Source organism: Sminthopsis crassicaudata, chromosome 2 (genome assembly GCF_048593235.1).
Source record: "Sminthopsis crassicaudata isolate SCR6 chromosome 2, ASM4859323v1, whole genome shotgun sequence".
Lineage (NCBI taxonomy): Eukaryota > Metazoa > Chordata > Mammalia > Dasyuromorphia > Dasyuridae > Sminthopsis > Sminthopsis crassicaudata.
Window position 1 is genome coordinate 158152281 of NC_133618.1, and position 22245 is coordinate 158174525.

Here is a 22245-nt window from a genome sequence, read left to right on the forward strand (position 1 = left end):
AGTATTAGCTTCTGAAGGTATAAGTAACCTGGGTAGATAGACAGTAGTGCTAACAATTTACATTCACTTCCCAGTGTTCCTTCTCTGGGTGTAGTTATTTCTGTCCATCATTGATCAACTGGAAGTGAGTTGGATCTTCTTTATGTTGAAGATAACCACTTCCATCAGAATACCTCTTCATACAGCATTGAAGTGTACAGCGATCTTCTGGTTCTGTTCATTTCACTCAGCATCAGTTGATGTAAGTCTCTCCAAGCCTCTCTGTATTCCTCCTGCTGGTCATTTCTTACAGAGCAATAATATTCCATAACCTTCATATACCATAATTTACCCAACCATTCTCCAATTGATGGACATCCATCCATCTTCCAGTTTCTAGCTACAACAAAAAGAGCTGCCACAAACATTCTGGCACATACAGGTCCCTTTCCGCTCTTTAATATTTCCTTGGGATATAATCCCAATAGCAGCAATGCTGGGTCAAAGGGTATGTACAGCCCGATAACTTTTTGGGCATAGCTCCAAATCAGCATTCCTAATTTTTAAAGTGATGTATTTTCTTAGTTAACTCTTAGTAGCTCACTTCCCATTGACAAATTTATGCTCTTAAAATCTCATTAAGAGTAAAAAATATGCAAAGTCATTGCATGATGTTTTTTATTTGAATCATTAGTGCCATAGTTTAAATTTATTTTAGAGGAATTAATCTATGACATCATTAATATCTATGTGATCTTAAAAGTTAAACTAAATCTAAAGGTATATATTTTAATATTCTGTATTCCTCTTGCTCCTGTAAAAATGAACACCATTCTAATAGTATGGATTGATGTTCTGAAGTAAATTTGTTTGACGTTAAAATAAATCAATTTTATTTGAGAAATTAATTTTCTTTTTGTTTCAAATGTTGTAGTTGCTTTTACATTGTGATCTATCTTCTGATAGAGGTGGTGGAGTCAGGTGCAAAAAAAGACAGTATGCTTTTGCATATGATCATTATGTGGATTTGTTCTTCATAACTTGAAACAAGAGTGTTATTTTTTCCCCTTAAATTTCCTTTTTTATCTTATTTTTCTTGTGCAGCAAGATAATTGTATAAATATGTGTTCATATATTGGATCTAATATATATTTTTTAACATGTTTAACATATGTTGGATTACTTGCCATCTAGGGGAGAAGTAAGGGGAAGGGAGGGAAATTTGGGAAATTTGGTTTTGCAAAGGTCAATGTTGAAAAATTATCCATGCATATGTTTTAAAGATAAAAAGCTTTAATTAAAAAAAAAAAAGAAATGAAACCTTTATCAAAATTATTGAATACAAAGATTTGTTCCCAGTTTTCTGCTTCTCTTCTAATCTTGTTAGCATTAGTTTTGTTTGTATAAACCCTTTTTAACATAATATAATCAAAAATTTCCATTTGCATGCTAGTTCTTCCTCCATTATCCATAGATCTGAGAAGTAGACTATCCTTGGTTCTTCTAATTTGCTTATATTTATAGGTATTTTTGACAAATTCTGCCAATGTCTTTTTATTGGAGCCATGTGCTGAAGTTCCCATGCTTTTGAAAGAACAAGTTGATGCCTGTAAAGCTGTTTTGAGTATTTTTAGGCGCATGATAATGGAACTTGCAATGAACAAAAAGACATGGTAAGTTTACTTGATGTGGTATGTTTTATCTTTTAATAGTATATATAACATATTTAATATGTATGGGAATGCCTGCCATCTACGGGAGGGGGTGGAGGGAAGGAGGGGAAAATTCGGAACAGAAGGGAGTACAAGGGATAATGTTATAAAAAATTACCTATGCATATGTACTGTCAAAAAATGTTATAATTACAAAATTAATAAAAAAAATAAAAAAATAGTATAATTAAAATACTAAAATACTGTTGCATTCCCTATTAGAAAATCTGCAGTGAGTTCCCAATTGGTATAATAAGGGATTTCTGTGAATTGTGAAAAATTTAAACATAAGAGACAACGTTGGTACTTTATTGTTTTTAAATATTGATATTAGAAATATTTTTGAATTGTGATCAGGTATATGCATATATACCTGTATGTATGTATTTCTATATTAAAGCCATATTAAATGGTTTAATAAGCAGATACCCCAATAGTTTATTATATATCTTAATATAATGTGTAAATTGAAAGCAGTTGAAAAGCCAAGATGTTATGGAAAATCATGTTTTTTTCTATTTACCTATTGGTTGATAATTTTAAAAAAATGTTAGGAAGGAGATAATGAAGAGTTTTAAACCCATTCTGGAAAAAAAACATTTTCATATAAAAATGACAGTAATTTAAATTTTTTATTAAAATTAAAATAATGTTATTGTAATGACCCAATTGACTTTTTTTCTTTCACTTTCTTTGAAATAGTCATGTTTATAATAACAGTCTCTGCTCTCAAGGAGCTCACGTTTAAATTGGAAAGATAGTTAAACTTTTAGAACTTTTGGAAAGGTGTAGTATTTCTAGTGTAGTAGGGGGTAAATGGCAAGATCCAGGTGTCCTTGAAGTACAGTATTAGGTCAAATGGTAAGGGCTTGTGTTCTACTGTTTTATCAGATAATTTTCTATTTATCAAAGTGGAGTGAGAGACCATGTACACCTTGTTGATGAGGGATTTAGAGGGACCTGGGCTTATGATAAAAGAACTATTTTCTATTAGATATTTCAGAATGGATATCCAAGATATCTCAAACTCATCATGCCCAAAGTAGAACTCATTGTTTTCCTCCCAGCTTACCTGTCTTACATTTTCCTATTTTTGTCAAAAGTACTGCCATTTTTTCAGTCTCTCAATTTGCCAACTTCTGCATTCACTCCTCCTCTTCCTCACTCCATATATAATTAGTTAATAAATCTGTTTCTATCTCTAGAACATTTCTTCCTTCTAAATCTTTTTTTTTTTTTAATAATAACCATCATAGGGTTAATAGACTAATTCATCAGAAAAATCTTATAGAACTTGAGTTTTACTAATCATTTGATGAACTTATGCTAGTCTTATGAGAAAAACAATGAAATAGTGTAAATATTATAATGTTGCTTGTTCAGTGGATTTCTGAAAATGGTTGAATGGCTAGACTAAAAAGTAATCATTAAGGAATTGGTGTCAAATTGGATGGCGATCTCCAGTGGTAAATTTAAGGTGTCTGTCTTTGTTTCAGTGTTGTTTAACAATTTTATCAGTGACTTAAATAAATAGTTGGTGAACCTACTTAATACACAGATGCCACAGTGCTGAAAGACTTAGCTAACACTGTATAAAACTATTCAAAAATATTGACAGGCTAGAATGTTGAGCCATATCTGTAAAGATGAAATTAAGGAAATATAAATAAATTTTCTTATATTTGTGTTCAAAAAGTCTACTTCTCAAGTATTTTCTAGTAAAACATGGCATGGCAACAATTTGTCTGAAAAGGATCTGGGGTTTTAGTGACCTGCAACCTGAAAATGAAATGAGTAAGATTTAGGTTTTCTTAAGAGAACCATAGTTCTAGCAACCAGGAGATGGTTGTGCTGCTACTGTACTCTAGTCATATCTGATCTGGAGTAGTGTTCAGTTAAGGACTCTTGGCATTTTATGAAACAAAAGCATTGATAAGCCAGAGATCATTCAGAGAATGGTAACCAGGATGTTGGAGAATATTGAATTCCTTCCAAATGAGATATTTTCAAGAGATTGGGGGATGGTTAGCTTAGAGAAGAGATGATAAGGATGAAGTATAATCATATATTTGAAGGATTGTCATGTGGATGAGGATTTGATTTATTATTCTTCGCAGTAGAAAGCAGCACTAGAAATAATAGGTAGAAGTAGTAAAAAGGCAAATTTAGGCTTAGGGAAAAAAAAATCCTAACTCTTCGAGGTAGACCAAAGAAGAATGGGCTGCCTTGGGCTCCTTTGTAATTAATTAAGCTTTACAATTAAGAGACTTGAAGAAGAAGAAAGCCACAAACATGATTACAAAATAACACCTGTAAGGAAAGGTTAAAGAAAATTGTGTTTGAAAATGTTATGTGGTAATGTGAAAATGTGTTATAGAAAATATGTGTTGTCATACATTGAAGGGATTTAATAGTAGACTTTCCTTAAAGAACAATAATCAGTTGTCTATCTTCACTAGGATGAGAATAAGAAAAAAATGGCAAAAATGTATGATTTAACTTGCTTTAAAAATTTTTCCAAATGAAAAAGGTTGTTAAATATGACTACACATTGATTTATGCTTTAAAAGCAATTTTGTATGAAATTGTGAACCTTCATGAAAATTGTTTTTTAAAAGTGTGTTTATATTGGAATAAAATTAGTAGTCTTAACCAATTTGAGAGTGGTCTAGATTACATAAGTGTCTTGAAGATGGGTACTTGTTTAATAAATACATTAGATAACTCTGAGACTAATCCAGCTGTGAGAGTCTGAATTGAGATTGGATAATAATCTTAATATCCATATATTAAAGAGTTGATTGACTTTTCCTCCACCATGTAAAGACATACTACATTTGATAATAGAAATGAAAATGTTTTGAGGTGTTTAAAAAAATGCCATAAAATCTGAGTGTTGCCATTTAAAAACAATTACAGTAGTCTATGATTCCTGAAGAACTGAAGAGTCATTAGAAGGAGTATTTTAAAATGCTTATTTTGTATTGTGAGATTGCATATTTTGATACTTTCTTTGGTATTTGGTAATTTGTTTTCTTGATAGGATTATTAAGCTTCTTTGACTAATATGCGATTTTTGGTTGATATAATTTTTGAGTCTTTTTTTGAACTCACTCCTAATATCCAATCTGATGACAAGTTTTACCTGTTCTCTCTCTTCACAAAAGTCCTTATTTATGCCTCATTTTTTCCCCCACTTATACATCCACCATGTTGGTTGTAGCTTCTTGTTATGTTACTCCTGGACGGTTTTAATATTCTTCTGATTGATCTTTCTATCTTGTCTTTCTTTATTCAAATATATCTTCCACTCTGCTGCCAAAGTGATCTTCCTTAACTGCTGATCTGATCATGATCCCAATTTCCCCTACAAGATCAAATAACTTTCTTTTTTCTTTTCTCTCTCTCTCTTTTTTTTTTTTTTTTTTTTAGCATTTCTTCTAATGTTTCTACTCTCTTACATTTGACTTCCCTTATATGCTTATACTCTTTCCTTATACTCTTCAATCTAGCAACATAGAATGCTGTTCACTACATATCCCTCGCTTCTGACTCTGTACCCTTCCCCTGATTATCCTCATTCCTGGAATGTTTTTCTTTTTTCTGCTTGATTTTCTTTCAGACTAGACTCTTATCCTGCCTTCTTCAGGAGGATTTTCCTGTTTTTCCTTTTTACTTCCCCCCCTTTCCTCTGAGATTGCCTTTTACCTCTTCTATATAAATCTTACATGTATTTAGTTGTTTATATATTGTCTCCCTTATTAGAATGTAAATTCCTTGAGAGCAGGGACCTTTTTTTTCTTCTTCTTCTTTTTTTTTTAATCTTTACTTTTATCCTCAATTACTAGCACAGTACCTTTCATATAGTAAATACTTAATATATACTGTTGAATGATTGATTGGCAATAGTGTTTTTAATATGAGAGTTTAATGTAATTGAAATGCTTTACCATTGTGATAATGTATGGAATTTACATGCAACTTTTATTTTGGGGGTCCAGGGAGCAGATGTTGCAAATACTACTCAGGATAACAGAAGCTGTCATGCAGAAGCCAAAGGATAACCAAATAAAGGACTTGTTTGCCCAGAGCTTGGCAGGGTTACTGTTTAGGGTAAGTCTTTAAAAATAAATAAATAAAACAAACCAAAAGAACAAAGTCCTACAATTCTGAAGAGCTAGCCAGGTTTTTTACACACACACACACACACACACACACACACACACACACACACACACACACACACACACTCACACACACACAATTTTCAACCATTAATACTTTTTTTTAAATTTATGGTTTGCTCAATTAACTTTTTGTACTTTATTTGATTTTTTAATTTTCATTTTCATTTGGAGAGGCAGAATGGTGAGGTAAATGGAGAGCTAGCCTTGGAGTCAGGAAGACCTGGGTTCAAGTGTTGCTTGGCCTGGGATACAAACAAATTTTGTAATTGGGGCAAGTACCATAATTCACATTATAATTATAATTCACATAAATTTACATTTACATGAGACTTAGCTTGTTATAATATTCCATTTGCCTTTACTATTGGTTGTTTTTTTTTTTTAATTAGTCTTTTCCCCTCTTCTATAAACATAGTATTTTGTCTCTTCAACTATTTTAAGCTTAATTTACTTTAAGACAACCTTATTCCTGTTACCTTTAAGCCAGCCTTAACTCCTTTGTCACCCCCGCTTCCTAGTTATATAGTTTTGAATAATTTTTTTGTTCCCTTTTCTTTCTTTTCACTTAGTTATCTAATTCTTCTCCTTTTTTTTTCTTCCTGGATTGAAGTAAAATCTCCCTTTCTCTATTCTCTTCAACTTGTTTTGTTAGTTTTTTTTTTTTTTTCATTTTCTACTTTCTAATAAAGGATTTCTTTCCCTTGTACTCTTCTTTATTTATCTTCCTCTTTTTGTCTATTTTTAGACATATATTCTTTGATTTATGTTCCTTATGCTTATTTATTGCTTCTTTAGTCTCTGCATTCCTCGTGGAATTAAAGCTTCTACAGTACTCCCCCCCCCCCAATGGTTTCTTTGTTATTGCCTTGTAACTCTTACCCCTTGTTCTTTTTTTTTTGGGGGGGGGGATTGTATCTCATTCTTAGAAATATCAGTTTCTGTAGATGAAAGAGATAATAGAAGTATTTCCTTTAGTGGGAATTTTCTTTTGTCCCCTTTTTGCCTTTGCCTTTATTATGATCATTTACCCCCATTATATCTTACAGTCTTTTCCTGGATCTTTGCTTTCCCACTTTTCTGTGTGCCATTTGTCCCCATAGTGTGCTGATTCCTCTTCTCCTGAGGAAAGATACGTAGTCTCTCTAAGCACAAAATTCCTGTTGTTTATACCCATTATAATTTCCATATGTCCCATTATACAATAATTCTTCCTCATTGGTAGTTCCTTGAAGAACCTGAGGTAAGTCACGCAAATATTAGGATCTCTATTTTACAGATAAAGAACTTGGGTTGAAAGAAATTAAGTCAGTTGGTTTAAGTATATGTAGCAGGTAAGTATCAGTTGGAATTTGAACCTCTGGTATTCTTGAATGTAGCCAAGTCCTGTGCCATTCTACTATAGCATGTTGAATGTTAGTTTTCTCAGAGATATTATATTAAAAGAAGAAAGAAAATACTGTCTTATATTCCCAATTTTTTCCATTGTTACTTTGTTTAGTAATTTAAGCTGTTCTTTTCCATCTCTACCCAATCCAAGTCAGTAATCCAGACCAATTCCACTTAGTGTATTTTCAATAATTTGTGAATATCCTTTTACAACTTTGTTTCCCTATGACTTTAGGCATATTCTAAATTATGTGTTTAGCTTTGAGTTCTCTCTAAAACAAAATTTTGATCTGGATTCTTAAAACTTAAAAAATATTTGACAATTTGCATTTTGCTTCAATTAGTCTTTTTAATCAAATTATGTATTTTGTTCAATGCATTTAAAAATATCATTCTGAGAAAGTTTCACTTCCAAAGTAATCCATGACAGACAAAAAAGTTAATAACTTCTGCCTTAAAGTAATTTTATTCTTTTGTTTTATAGGTCAGAGAGTCTTTGCATAACAATTAGCAATTTTTTTTTGTTGTTGTTGACGTGGACTTTTTAAAAAAAATATGCTCTTAAAATTTGATCTTTTATTTTTACCTTGATTTTATTTCCCAATATAGCTCTTTTATTCCTCCTCCAAGAGACCCTTCCCTTATAATGAAGAATAAAAACTTTGTAGTTCATCAAAATTAAAAAAAAAGCTTATCAGTTAAATCCTACATTATATGCAGGTTTTGACACCTACATATATCTCCACTTCAGTCAAGAAGGAAGGGAGGAGATCCATGTTTATTGCTGTGAGGCAACATTACACTTATTTGATAGCATAAAGAACTCAAAATCAGATATTACCTCTGCATTTATTAGCAGTATGACCAGGGGCAAGTCATTTAATATCTGTGATCCTAAGAAGATTTTCTTAGATGATTTGATGGAGGAATTTGTTGCATCAAAGAAAACACTGAACAAGTATATTTTCTATTTATTACTGTATGCAGTATATTGGAAAAGTCAATTTAATTATAAGCATGGAAGTTTCTCCTTGAATAGATAGAACTAAGGAAGAGTTTTATATCAGTGATTTTTATTAAATTTCTGGTTTGGGGGAATTAAATGGATAAAGCCTAATATAGTTCAAAGGGGATTTGGTTCAGCATTAGAAAAACTGGGTTCAAGGCTTATATTCTTACCCTTCCTCCTTCATTTTCCCCCCTCTGCAGTGTAAATTTGAGCAAGACAATTTTTCTGGCCCTTAATTTTCTCATCCCTAAAATATATAGATTGAACTAGATTATCTACTCTGTTTTTCTTCCTTTTGGGTTTATCTTTCCACCATTTATGAGAATACCTAATTAGGAATTCATTAACAATTGGTTAATGTTTTTATTATTAAGAGAAATCTCTTATTATCTATTTTAATTTGGATTGACTTAGCCACACACTTTCATGATCGATAGTAGAAAAATAGTCCTCTTGCCTAATTTATTTTTCTATCAATTTGAAGTGCAACAATAAAAAGAATTTTAGAAATTAGAGTATTATGTTAATTCTGTGGTGTTTTATACTACTCTACTTATTTTTTTTTGAAGTTTCTTTGCAAGACTTTATTATTTACTTGGTGTTACTGAAGTGATAATTTAAATAGATCAGATCATCTCATAGAGAATTGAATCTAACATGTACTAGGTACATGTGGGCCTTTATTAAGTAATATCTTTGTAGAAGATGTTCATTCTCTGATGGCCTAACTGTGATTGCATGCTAAATCTTTTGTTGCATTTAGTGAAAAGTTTTTAAAGGCCTACTCAGATCTACTTTGTTTATCATGAAAGTTTCATCTTATTCTTGCCCTAAACACTGTATTTATATTATTTTACATACTGCAGTACATTTAGTCATTAGTTGCTACATTGTTTCCAGTGTTGCCAACTACTTAATTAAAAAATAATAATAATAAAAAAAGAAAAGTATCTAAATTGACTTAGTATTTACATAATTTGTTTTTTTTTTTAATTTCATATCTTTTTTCCTGTTGTTTATAGATAATCCAGGTTGATAGACTTCCCTATAAATGTAAATTCAATTTTTCTTAAAAAATTCTTTTTCTTAGTGTTTATTTGACAGTTTAATTTAGACTTCTTATAATAATCTGTTTTCTGTTTCAATGGGTTAGGAAAACTATTAATCCTTTTGGATTATTTATAGTAAATAGTCTTTTTTCCTTAAGAAAAAGTACTTTTTTTTAAAGTACAGAAAATATCAAAACCTAGATTATTGACATATATAAGCAGTGGTATGCTGCTAAATGTTTAATTACTGGCTCTTCAAAAAAACAACAACAACAACAACAACAACAACCCAATGACAAAACAACTCAGTTTACTACTGACCCCCCTAAATCCCTAAATAAACCAAACTTTTTTTTTTTTTTTTTTTTTTTGTTTTTTTTTTATTTTTTTTTTAACTTTTTTTTTTTTTTATTATATATATATATATATATATATATTTTATAATATTATCCCTTGTATTCATTTTTCCAATTTACCCCCCCTCCCTCTATTCCCTCCCCCCGACGACAGGCAATACCATACATTTTACATGTGTTACAATATAGTCTAGGTACAATACATGTGTGCGAATATCACTTTCTTGTTACACAATAAACATTAGAATCCGAAGGTACATGCAACCTGGGCAGACAGATATTAGTGCTAACAATTTTCATTCCCCTCCCAGTGTTTCTTCTCTGGGTGCAGCTACCTCTGTCCATCATTGATCAACTGGAAGTGAGTTGGATCTTCTTTATGTTGAAGATTTCCACTTCCATCAGAATACATCCTCATACAGCATTGTTGTTGAAGTGTACAGTGATCTTCTGGTTCTGCTCATTTCACTCAGCATCAGTTGATTTAAGTCTCTCCAGGCCTCTCTATATTCCTCCTGCTGGTCATTTCTTACCGAGCAATAATATTCCATAACCTTCATATACCACAATTTACCCAACCATTCTCCAACTGATGGACATCCATTCATCCTCCAGTTTCTAGCTACAACAAAAAGAGCTAAACCAAACTTTTAAATGTCATCTGCATTTATGAACATTTCCTCCATTACTTTCCAAGACTACTCCAAAAAACCAACAATAAGTCAACATTTGCCAGTTTCTGAAATATAAAAGCTCATAGTGCAAATTTAACAATTGGTTAATCCAGAGCAAGTATAGACTAGCTCCAACATTTTATATTTAAATAGGAAGTAGTTTAAGGGGGAAAAACATTCTTAAAAAGTCTGATTTCTCATGTGAGTTCCTTAAATTGATTAAATTTGGATGAACAAGAATTATAACAACAACAACAGAAGAATTTTATAACTAGATAGGTCCTTGAAAAATCATCTAGCTCACCTGTCTGTTTTTTAGATGATGAAAGTGAGAGGTCTGCCATAGAGGTTGAGACCTGCTTAAAGTTATAAAGCTATTTAATAATATGGCCTGGACTAGGAACAAGATGATCTGATTAAATTGAACTGCTTTTTGAAAGACAATTTTTGGGGGCAGCTAGGTGGCTCAGTGGATAGAGCACCAGCCTTGAATTCAGGAGGACCCCAGTTCAAATCTGGTCTCAGACACTTAACATTTCCTAGCTGTGTGACCCTGGGCAAGTCACTTAATGCCAGCGTCAGAAAAAGAAAAAAAAAAGAAAAAAGAAAGACAATTTTTAAAAGAATTTTTATATCTGGTGGTTCTTTTTTCCATTATTCAATATTGTATTGTTTGTGAATTTTAATGCAGACTCAATTCTTACAGAAAAAATTTTTTTGTATAGCAATATAAATCAATGCTAGTATTTTCATAGCACACAAAAAAGTTATTTACCAATATCTCTAATGATAATATTTAGATGGGATAAGTTATATTTGTATTTTCCTTTTTTTACATTTAAACTATTATGATTTTCTTCTTGAAGTTTTATAAAAAGCTATAATTTTAAGAAATATTACAATCAAATAAAATTAATTTTAATCATGGTTTAATGCTTTATGTAAATACGATTTCTCTGGTCCTTTCTTTCTGAGGATTTGTCTTGTAAGTCATAGCTTTATACATTGTTGATGTTTAGTAATGGTTTGAATTTGTGGAATTGGATACTGTTGATATCCTCTTGCTCATAGCTTTATCTTTGTTAACTATTTTCTTTTCTTTTGAAAATTGTTTTAATTTTAAGTTCAAATTTAGAACTAGTTATTTTTATTTTTCATTACTTTAATATTTAGGTTTATAAATTAATCTGAAATCTGAATACAAAAGTTATATTTTTGATATTTTAAAATAATTTTGTGATTTTAGAAATTTTATTGAAATGTTTACATTGAACTTGAGCAGTCCACTTTCTGGACTGCTTTTTAAAATTTTTTCTTGATCATTCTCATGTTTTTGTTTGTTGTATTACTTGATGGTAGTGGAATGCTCTCTAGGATCTTTTTCAATCATATGTATTATTACTTCTTATGTAAAGATAGATCTTTAAATCTTTGAATGTATGCAACCTTATTTTAGGCATATTCCTGGTTTGTCAATAGATGTAATACTTTAAGGAATAAAAATCAGAATTCCTAAACTTATATAATAAGCTGAATATTGACCTAAGTTTTTGTAAATCTGTAGGATTTAATTCAATAAAATTAGGTTTCCTACTTATCAGAATTTTATTTAGTATAAAGATACAATTATGAGTTTGTACTTATAAATCTTGAATGTCTTTCAAACATTTTATATACTGTTTCATATAAAATTTTAATTAATGTATTCTTTTTAAAATATTAATTAGTAAACTAAGTGGGATAGGAAATCTAGTTTTACCTTGGTGCAACTCTTCATTATTTTCTAATTAAAGTTCTTGTTAGAATGTCTTATAAATTTTTAACTCATAGATTTACACATTTTAGAGCTAGAAAGAATATGATGGAACTGAGGCACAAAGGGGTTAAATGATTTGCCCAATGTTGTCTAATCCCAGATTGGACAAATCTTTTTGATTCCAAATCCAGTGTCCTAACTTTTCCACAATATTTTTCAAGAGGGTTTAGAGATTTGGAGTAGAAAGGGACCTTCCTTAGAGGTCATCTAATTACACTTTTTTTTTTTTTAATATATGAAAGATCTGTGCTCCATAAGCTAGGTGACATGCTTAACATTGTCAGTCAATAATTATTTATGCAGCATTTATTATGTGCCAGACACTTTGCTGCTATGTGTTGGGGATACAAAGAGGATAAAAATATTCTCTGCTTTCAAAGAGCTCATAGTCTAAAGAGGTGGAAAAAAACATGAATTGTAAAAATTCAAAAATAATCAGCATTGTCATGTGTAATGTTCTTTCTAGCTTTCTGGAGGTCTTCCAGAATGGGTCTTGGTTTCAGTGGAGGAAATGCAGGAAGCAGGAGAGCTACCCAGGAGGCTGGTTAAGTCTCCTCTCTTTCTGGCTGAGTTTGTCCCCAGTTTATATACTCTATTACAATTACATCATTACAGTATACTGAGTATAAACCAATCATTATATCACTAGGGAACCATTATTTGTTGTTAAGAGTAAATCAATCATATTGAACTAAAGAATTATTAATCGCCATGCTTAACTAGATAACTATTGTCTTATCAGTTAACACCTTTCTCCAGAGTTCTAGCCCATTACAGTCATGGTTAGAATTCAAACCCACATTCTCTGGTTTAAGTTAAATTAATTCATTAATTCAGGATACCTCCTTCCATACATTTTTCTGAAAATGGTTTATTAAAAAAATCTATATAGTCTGTGCAGTAGATAAAATAAAAACATACTAATTTAATATGCATTGAAACTGGAATAATACGGAATGCTATGAATTAATCAGAGATATTTTTCCAAAGAGTTAGTTTTTAGGTCAGATTCTAAAAATACATAGATTTTGTTTTGAAAGAGAAGACAGCTGATTAATTTTAAGCATGGAGAATTTCAGTAACAAAATCCAACAAATGCTTACTAAGCTATTTATTTGATTAAATGGTGGTATTACTGGTGATTTCTAATTCTTTTTGGTTACTTTTTTTTTTTTTTAACTTACAAAATAGTAAGGTTGCTTTTTTCCCCCCAGAACACTCAGTTTTACTTTCTTCGATCTTTCTATCCTTTCTCTAATAGTAAGAAGAAACAATAAATATGTCTATTTTAGTCTCTTTGCTTCTCAGCCATGATATTTTCATGGTAGCATAAATCTTTGTTAAACATATTTTAATAAATAAGGAAGAAAACCCTCTACTGATTAACTTACTTTTCACCTTGAAATCTATTTTAATTATAACTGGAATACATTTTGTTATTAAAATTATAATTCTTTTAAATGCAGAATTTTTTTTTTTTCAGACACTTATTGTAGCATGGATCAGAGCAAATCTCTGTGTTTATATTTCTCGAGAACTTTGGGATGATTTCCTGAGTGTGCTGTCTTCACTTACTGACTGGGAGGAACTCATAAATGAATGGGCCAATATCATGGATTCATTAACAGCAGTGTTGGCCAGAACAGTTTATGGAGTTGAAATGACAAACTTACCACTGGATAAGTTGAGTGAGCAAAAAGAAAAGAAACAAAGAGGCAAAGGTAAGGTTTCATCCCCATTTGCTAACATTGAGTTTTAAATATTATAGTTTCTAACATCAACATCATGTCCAAAGGTGCCTAGCCTACCTAATATTATTAGAATTAAGTAAACTATTTTTATTTAATAATTTAACAATTTATTATTTCAGGAAAAAAAACCCAAAACTGAATCTAGATTATATCCTAGATTACTATGCTTTTGGAACACTTAATTGTGTTGGATCTGGGTAAATAAGAAGAGCTTCTACAAAGGCTTCTAGAGAAGTTTAAAAGGAGGAGTTTAGAAGAAAGTTATGTGAATACTAGTATTGTGATTTTGTTTCTACTCTTCAGATTGGTATAGGCTGTATGATTAAAGGCAGAAAGAGTTTGTACGCAGTGGCAACACTTAGTATAAGTAATTTAATATCCTTTTTCTCATAACATTTCAAGAAATATGTAAAGGCTATAATTTTGCTGTTTTAATTTCTAATGTAACAAATTTAAGAAAAATTTCAGTTGCATAGCAATCTAATCTTCCTTAGAATTAGTATTATTGTAAGAGAAAATACTGTAAAATCATCTTCAATATCAGTTATTTTTATTTTATTCTTTTTATTTTTTTTTTAGCATTAATACATAATCATCCAGTTTTCATAGTATGAAAGTTTCTCCTTTTCATCCTCCTGCTTGTTTCATGTTTCAATGATTATCTCTTAGCTAATATGATAATAGATGCCATGAGAGGAATGAAAACTTTAAGAATGTTTACTTTTACTATTTGGGAGTAATGTTAAAAATTCCTTTTATAATAGGATGGTGAAGCGATTATCTAAAAACTTTTTTTGTTTGTGTGTTTCAGTTGTCCTTTCTTTAATCCATTTAGTGAAGATTTTTTTTTTTATTTATGAGGTTCTAAAATATAGACTCTCTTGTGGGTTAGTTTGAAAACCAAATGGATAGAATACTGTTTTAGGCAATTGGAGACTGGATTGCTATTTCTTGTTGTTACTATTATTTTCACCATCATCTTTTATAGTTTTTTTGCAATCAAGGAAGTTTGTTAAAATGATATAGCTCTTTCATATTTGTAAACATATTCTAAAAGATATTAATTTTCGTTCAGTACTGTATGACTTCATTAAGATATCATTATCAGGTGCTTTGAGCTTATCTAAGGAAGTCAAGGAATCCTTTGATATAATTTTCTAAAAAAAAAGTCTTAAAATACATATCAATATGAATACCTTACTATAGATGATTTCCTAAAATAATGGAAATTTAAAATTTATTTTTGCCTTAGGCTGTATTTCAGATTCACAGAAAACCAGTGCAGTGGGGAGATCATTTTCTTTGAGTTGGAGAAGCCATCCTGATGTTACAGAACCAATGAGATTCAGGAGTGCTACCACATCTGGAGCTCCAGGAGTTGAAAAAGCAAGGAATATAGTTCGTCAAAAAGCAACTGGTAAAAATTCCTCAAATGTTGAGTTGTTTTATTAATCATCTAGTGTGTTTAATGTTGATGAAAGATAAATGCAAAGTATTCAATTAAGTTATTATAATCTTGACTATTGGTATATTATCTTAGATCATTTAAATTTTTAAATTATATAAATTATTATAAATAACTACTTTTATGAAAATATTAATATATTTCAGTGAAACAAATGATTTTTAAAAAGTTTTTAATTGTTAAAAAGACTTGTATTTTCTTGCTTCACTTATCCTTGAGCTTTCTGGGCATCTCATTATAATTTCCATAACTAATACAAATTTTCTTATGTTTAAGGACATTTGCATATAATTATGTTTATACAATAAAACCTTTAGTATAAAAAATCCTTAATTAACTGGGATATTTTGTTGCATTTTCCTTTAACATAAAAGAATCTACAAGAAAACAAGTTTACATTGGGGATCTAATGAAAATAAAAAGAAATTCATTCTTCCAGAGTGAGGTCTTTGGCTTCAAATTCAGCCCACATATTTATGTTTTTTTACATTAGATTTATGACACTCAGTTTTTGCAGCTTCTCCAGTTATCAAAGAACAATTTAATTGTACTCAGTTTTTTCTGCAATTCTTAAACATCAACTTTGAAATCAGTCCATTTTAGAGAGATTTCCAAGAAGTGTTAACCGTCCATCCCCCCCCCCCCAAAAAAAAAAATTATGTTAAACCTAGCACTTCTTTCATTGGATCTTTTTTTTTGAAATTAGCACCACATTTTGAAACAGAAAAAAAATTTAGAAATTGAACAATAAAATGTTCATGTGTAACTCAGTTATAAAATGTGCTAAAATTTTGTTTGGATTTTTAAAAGAAGCTACTATATTAGACAATTCCCTCAAATGCTTGTAGTTCTCTGTAGTCCTCCAGCATTCTGTTCTGTTCTATTACTTGTATTCTGTTTGTTCTTACATCCCAACTTCCCAGAAGGCTGACAGTTGCTTTAAGGAACATCATAATAGTTTAATAAGCTTTATAAGAAAGAGAAGGGCATCTTCTCTCCATAGGGGAGCTATCAGATTGTCCTTGACTATTCACTGACCCTAACCTTTTAGCTTCTATTTGGAAAACTAGTTTTCTTATTCACTGGGGCAGATAAGGCATTAGAAAACATATAAGTTTAAGGCAGATAAGGCATTAGAAAACATATAAGCACCCAAATCGCTTTATCTTTCCTGCCCTATAATAATAATGATAATAACATTACTCTCAAATGTCTGTATTCTTTAATACAAGGTATAAAATGGCTATTCTTAAGGGTATGTTGCTACTTATCTATGATACAACATTGAGAAAGGTTAAGATTTTTAAAAGGTGACTACTTAAATGATATATATAGCTATAGCATTGATTTTTGGTAATTTGGAGTGTTTTGTAACCAATTATGCTACTAAAGTAATCTTAGAATTAAGATTCAAAGCACAGTTGAAGAATTTTAAAATTTAAATAACAGTAAAGTATTTGCAAATTATTTCAGTTTAAAAAAAATCGATTATTTGTAGTGGTTAATAATTAGCAATTGACTTATAACTGAATGTACCCTCTATGTACTTTTCCCATTTGATATTTATTTCATACATTTGAAAATAACAAAAACAATTTGCAATGAAACTAATGATCACACTTGATGTTAGTACAATAAAATTATTACTATCTTACTATTAATAGGGAAAAGCCTAGAGAGTTAATCTATTCCAAAAGGAGCAGGTATTTTCATTAAATTTTCATTAAACAACATAAATTTATTTTATCCTTGATAAGACAATGTTTTGGATTTAGTGTTTGATTTCTGGACGGGTAATAGATATTAAAAATAAGAGCATGCAATGGAATTTATACTACATTTAGCGGTAACATTCAACCCATTTATAAGTGCCATTTTTTTCTTTCTTTAAAAGAATCTCTTAAATTTTTTGTTTCACATCTTGCATGATGTTTTGGTAGAATTGCCAAAAAGGAAAGGGAGCAGCTGCATGAGTGCAAAAAAGATGATGACATAATTCAAACATCAAAGCTGGGTTTTAGGAATCAAGATTTTATCTAACACAATGTTTGATTACAGAATTCTAAATATACAAACTGATAATAGTCATTTGGAAGTAAAATTAATTGTCAATTTAATAAAATTTGACAAATAAAATAGACTGAACCATTTTGAAATTCAGTTTGAGGTTCATATTATCAATTAATTTTTTATGTGTGGAAATTCTTTTTTAGAAAGTCCTGACTTATTTATTTATTTACAGGACCAAAATGGCCAAAAAACAAGAAAAACAAACAAAAGACTCTCAATCTATACTGGTTTTGTATTTTTGGCTGATTTGTAAAAGTTCCCATGCTATATCCTGAAAGCATACCTATTTGAAATAAGGAGCAATGTCTGATTTTCTAAGTTAATTTACCAAGTACCATACCTTTTAGTTGCCAAATTAATTTACAAGTGATCTAATTATTCTCAAAGAAAATACTTTCACTTGAAATTATGCTTAAAACATTAACTAGAGCATCCTCTAAATCTAATTTACCATATTTGGTTGTTAAATCTTCTGTTGAGAACTTGATTTCTGCTGTTTATCATCTCTAGGAGGCAATTCCAGCCTCCCAGAGGCTATGCCAGCATTGTAAGTTCTAAGCACATCTACCAAATTACTAAGACTAAAGTGTACTGACCATATTTCTTATCCACGGGTTGGCGTGATTAAGTTGAGAGAGAATTATTAATGAAGGTTTAGCCATTAGGTAATAAGTTTTTTCAATAACAGGAATTTGCATAGGTAATTGTCTAAACCATAAAGAAGTTACAAACTGCATTGGTGAAAGGAATACTCATACTGATGAAATCACATAGCCTTTTAATTATTGAAGTAAGTTTTAAGTATATTTTAAAGGTTTCTTTTACAAGATAGATTGAAAAAATCAATTTTAAATTTAAAATTTTAAAACAAAATATGTACAGAAATGTACTTTATGCCATAACTTAAATATTTGAATAGGAAGTATATGTGTGTGTATATGTATATGTATCTCTCTCTCTCTCTCTCTCTCTCTCTCTCTCCACACACACACATACACACACACATATCTATATAGATATAGATATAGATATATCCTGCCATCAGTATTGTTGATTGACCTTTTGAAAAGGAATTCCCATAAGATAAAGGAACTGGGAATGACAGAAATGTAAAAAAGATCTACACTTACTATTGGAATTCTTAACTCTGGGTCAATGAACTTGTATTTTTAAAATATTCTGATAACTGTATATGCTTGGTCTTCTTTGAGTTTAATATAATTCATTGTATGTAGTTAAAAACATTTTGAGAAGAGGTTCATAGACTTCATCAATTATTGCCAAATGTTAAGGAGCCAGAATTTAAGGTATCCTTTATTTGTATATTTGTTACTGTCATCTATTCATAGTTCCCTTTTAGAATGGAAATTAGGATATAGAGCTATACCTGTGATTTCAATAAGAGGGAACTTTCAGATGAGGAATCTTCCTTTTTTAAATAAAATTGGCATCTACTCTTTAACTTATGTACTCAGAAAGTGGCCTGGAGTGCTGATTAAGATCACAAGCCAGTACATGTCAGTGGCAGCACTTGAATTTAGGTGTTCCTAGCTCTAATGCAAGCTCTCTATTTAACATACCATCATTCATTTCAAGTTTTCTTTAGTACCATGCAAATAAATATTATGATTTAAATAATTACTTTTATACAATTTCATCATTTTAAAGAAAATGAAACCAAAATATTTGGTGATTTTTTCAAAGAAGAAATACTGATATGTATATTTTGGACAATAGAGAATTTCATAGTCTTGATACTGAAAATCATGTGATTTCCATGCAGTATACATAGTTTATAAGTTCATTTAAATAAAGCATTTCACTATTCATATATATTAGAATAAAAATATTATTTGCTACACATTAGTATAGTTTGGAAACATTTAAACTTTTAAGTGAAAAATCTATGCATATAGTGATTTCTCATTTATTTAGTTTGTGGATTATCTATAACCCATTTTAAATCTCAGCTTGCATTTCCTTTGTACTCAGGATACCTTCCCTCAACATTAATATATCTATATTTATTATGTAATACATATTCATTTTAATATCTTATGCAAAATGTAATTTCAAAGGTAAATCTGCTACTGCAAAAACAAAATTAAAATACCCCCCAAAAAAACCCTGAATGTTCTTTCACTAACTTAAGTGATTTTGGCATCTGTGCCACTTCTTCCTTTGTTATACATGGTGATCATGACTAGATTTAGAAATTTGAGCAGTTAAACTCTGATATTTAGTGTCTTTGCACTTGATTATTCCTTTCATATATATATATATATATATATATATATATATATATATAATTAAATAATAATTAAATATATATATATTTAAAGAGCACCAAAAGTTTTTTTGTAAATGATATTAATATTCTTCTGACTTAATTATTACTTTATTATCTTTCCTGGAAGCTAAGCGAAGCCAGTCTATCAGCAACTGTGCGCACCTTTCTGAGGCTTTGCCAGCTACTAAAAGTGTACCTCTTCTGCTTCATACTGTGAGCTCTCTCTTACCTGGTATCTCTTACACTTCTTGCTCTCACAGGCTGTCAGGTACTGTACTTAAACCTCACTCATATCAACTTGTGATTTGGTTTTATAATCTTCACTTTCTAGTTTTTATTACTTGTTTATATTTGAGTAATCTAAATATATTGTGCTCATAAATAAATATACTGTATTTTTGTAGTGCACTTGCACAATTTTCTGTTGAATAAATTTTCATTAGTTGTTAGATGGATATTTTTCTTGGAAGTTAAATAGAAAAGTATATTGTCTAGTTTTTTTTTCCTTCTTAAACAAAGTGATAAAGTTATACTTCACTAATTTTTGTAGTTTTGATTTTTAATTCATCAGAGCAGTAGTCACTGTCAAAAAAGGAAAAATTGCCACAATTCTTAAATGGAAGAGTACAGTAGAATCTTGTATATAATTTTGTTTTAAATAATATACTTTTATTAAAGATTAGAGAAGTTTTATTATTTCATAGAACAAATTTTGAGTGAACAAATTAGAATGATTATGTTTGGCATTATAAAATAAAATGGAGATTGTTGGTGGGGTAATATATATCCATAAGTGTCTTCTTTTAAAGTTGACTTTGAGTCTTGTTTAGCAAAAAGCCGCTTATAAACATATACATTGTTATATTGGTTAAAACTTGTTTAAAAGAACCATTGATTTAGTTACTAATTTGCAAAACAAACACCCTTCTGAATTTCATGGTTTAAAATCACTTTTAACCATATAAAATTTAGACACATACATGTATGCATGCTTATATGTATATGTATAGATCATACCAGATTTGATTCTTCTCTTATTTTAATTTCTTAATTAATGAATTGATCTATATTAATGGGTAATTTTTTTTACTGTAACATTAAAAAAATGTTGCTGAACCCCATTTGAAAAAAAGGAGAATAATTGTCCACGTATTTGTCTTTCATTGCTTCAATGTTTTGAGTGTTTTTATTTATTAGGTATTGACTTTGACAGTTTTGCCTGTGGTTTCTAGCACATTTTGTCACATAGAATAGTTTAGGAGACTCGAATAAACCAGCTTGATTCACTTTTTTAGGTATACTTAGGATATTAATGTCTACCTTAAAAATTTTACACTAAACTGGCTTACTAGTGATGGAATGATTATGAATAAATCCTCTCTAGGGAGGATTAAAAAAAATTTAAATGCAGTTTTCCTGGAAAATAATAAAATTTAAACCCAGTTAAAGTATTAGGTGATAAAACTATTAGTCAGAATATTTGTTGCTTATTAACTTTATGTTTTATGCATTGGGAAGTCCTGACCCTGCTTTAAGAAAAAGAAAAAGTTCAGTTAAAAAAAAATGTTTTAGCTCTATTAGCATAGAAATGCAAAATGGCAATAAAATGTTAAGAACTTAAAACTTTAAAAATTTAAATTTAAAAATTTATTTTAAATATAGTTTCTTTGTCTGATAGTATTTGAATAAAAAAAGTCTACTGTAATCATTTTGGAAACATTTGGAAACATTTTCTTCTTAGAATTATTCCCAGGATTCTCAAATATACATAATTTCATAATATTTCTAGAATCATATAACCTTAGCATTGGAAGAGACCTCAGAGTCCATTTAGTAAAATTTCTGCTGAAAAAGTATATTTTTATCAACATTAGTAATAGATAGTAATACAGTCTGTACTCGTGGAGTTCAGGTGAGGGGAAAGAACTCATTTCTTCCAGAAGTAACTCATTTCATTTACTCATTAGAAGCAACTCTAATTATTAGGAAGGTTACTATAGAATAACAACAACCTTAAATTTGTGTCTTTGCAATTTTCACTGACTATGTGTTCTGTCTTCTGAGGCTTAGTATACTTTTAAGACAGCTATTATGTCCTTAAATATCTTCAGTTCTTTAAACTTGTCCTTATATGACAAGAACCTGAAGTCTTCTTTTCAGTGATCTCTACTTCCCAAAATGGTGTTATCCAAATCTTAGATCAATTCAAAAATGTTCTGACAGTGACAGCGTACAGGTGCACTACATAAACTACAATGTATTGTGCTGTTAAAAAAACAAAAACAAAAAACAAATCCTATTCTGGAATGCTGTGACACTCTTAATACAGTTTAAGAATCTATCCATTTTTTTGGTTTCCATATCATAATACTTTCACATTGATTTTCAATGCTAGCATGCTACTAAAAATTCCAGATATTTCTTAGGTAAATTGCTATTAAACAAGTATTTGTTTAGATTGGGCATTCTTCTGAACATGCCTAATTGTATCTTGTTCCATT

General features: G+C 29.9%; 1 protein-coding gene across 1 annotated transcript in view; it reads left to right on the top strand.

The window, feature by feature from the left end:
- RALGAPA2 (Ral GTPase activating protein catalytic subunit alpha 2) overlaps positions 1-22245 on the top strand; it is a 387908-nt gene that overhangs the window by 83799 nt on the left and 281864 nt on the right. The window contains 4 exon segments of the mRNA XM_074287744.1: positions 1504-1652; positions 5693-5804; positions 13652-13889; positions 15172-15336. Coding sequence (XP_074143845.1) covers positions 1504-1652; positions 5693-5804; positions 13652-13889; positions 15172-15336 — 664 coding nt within the window.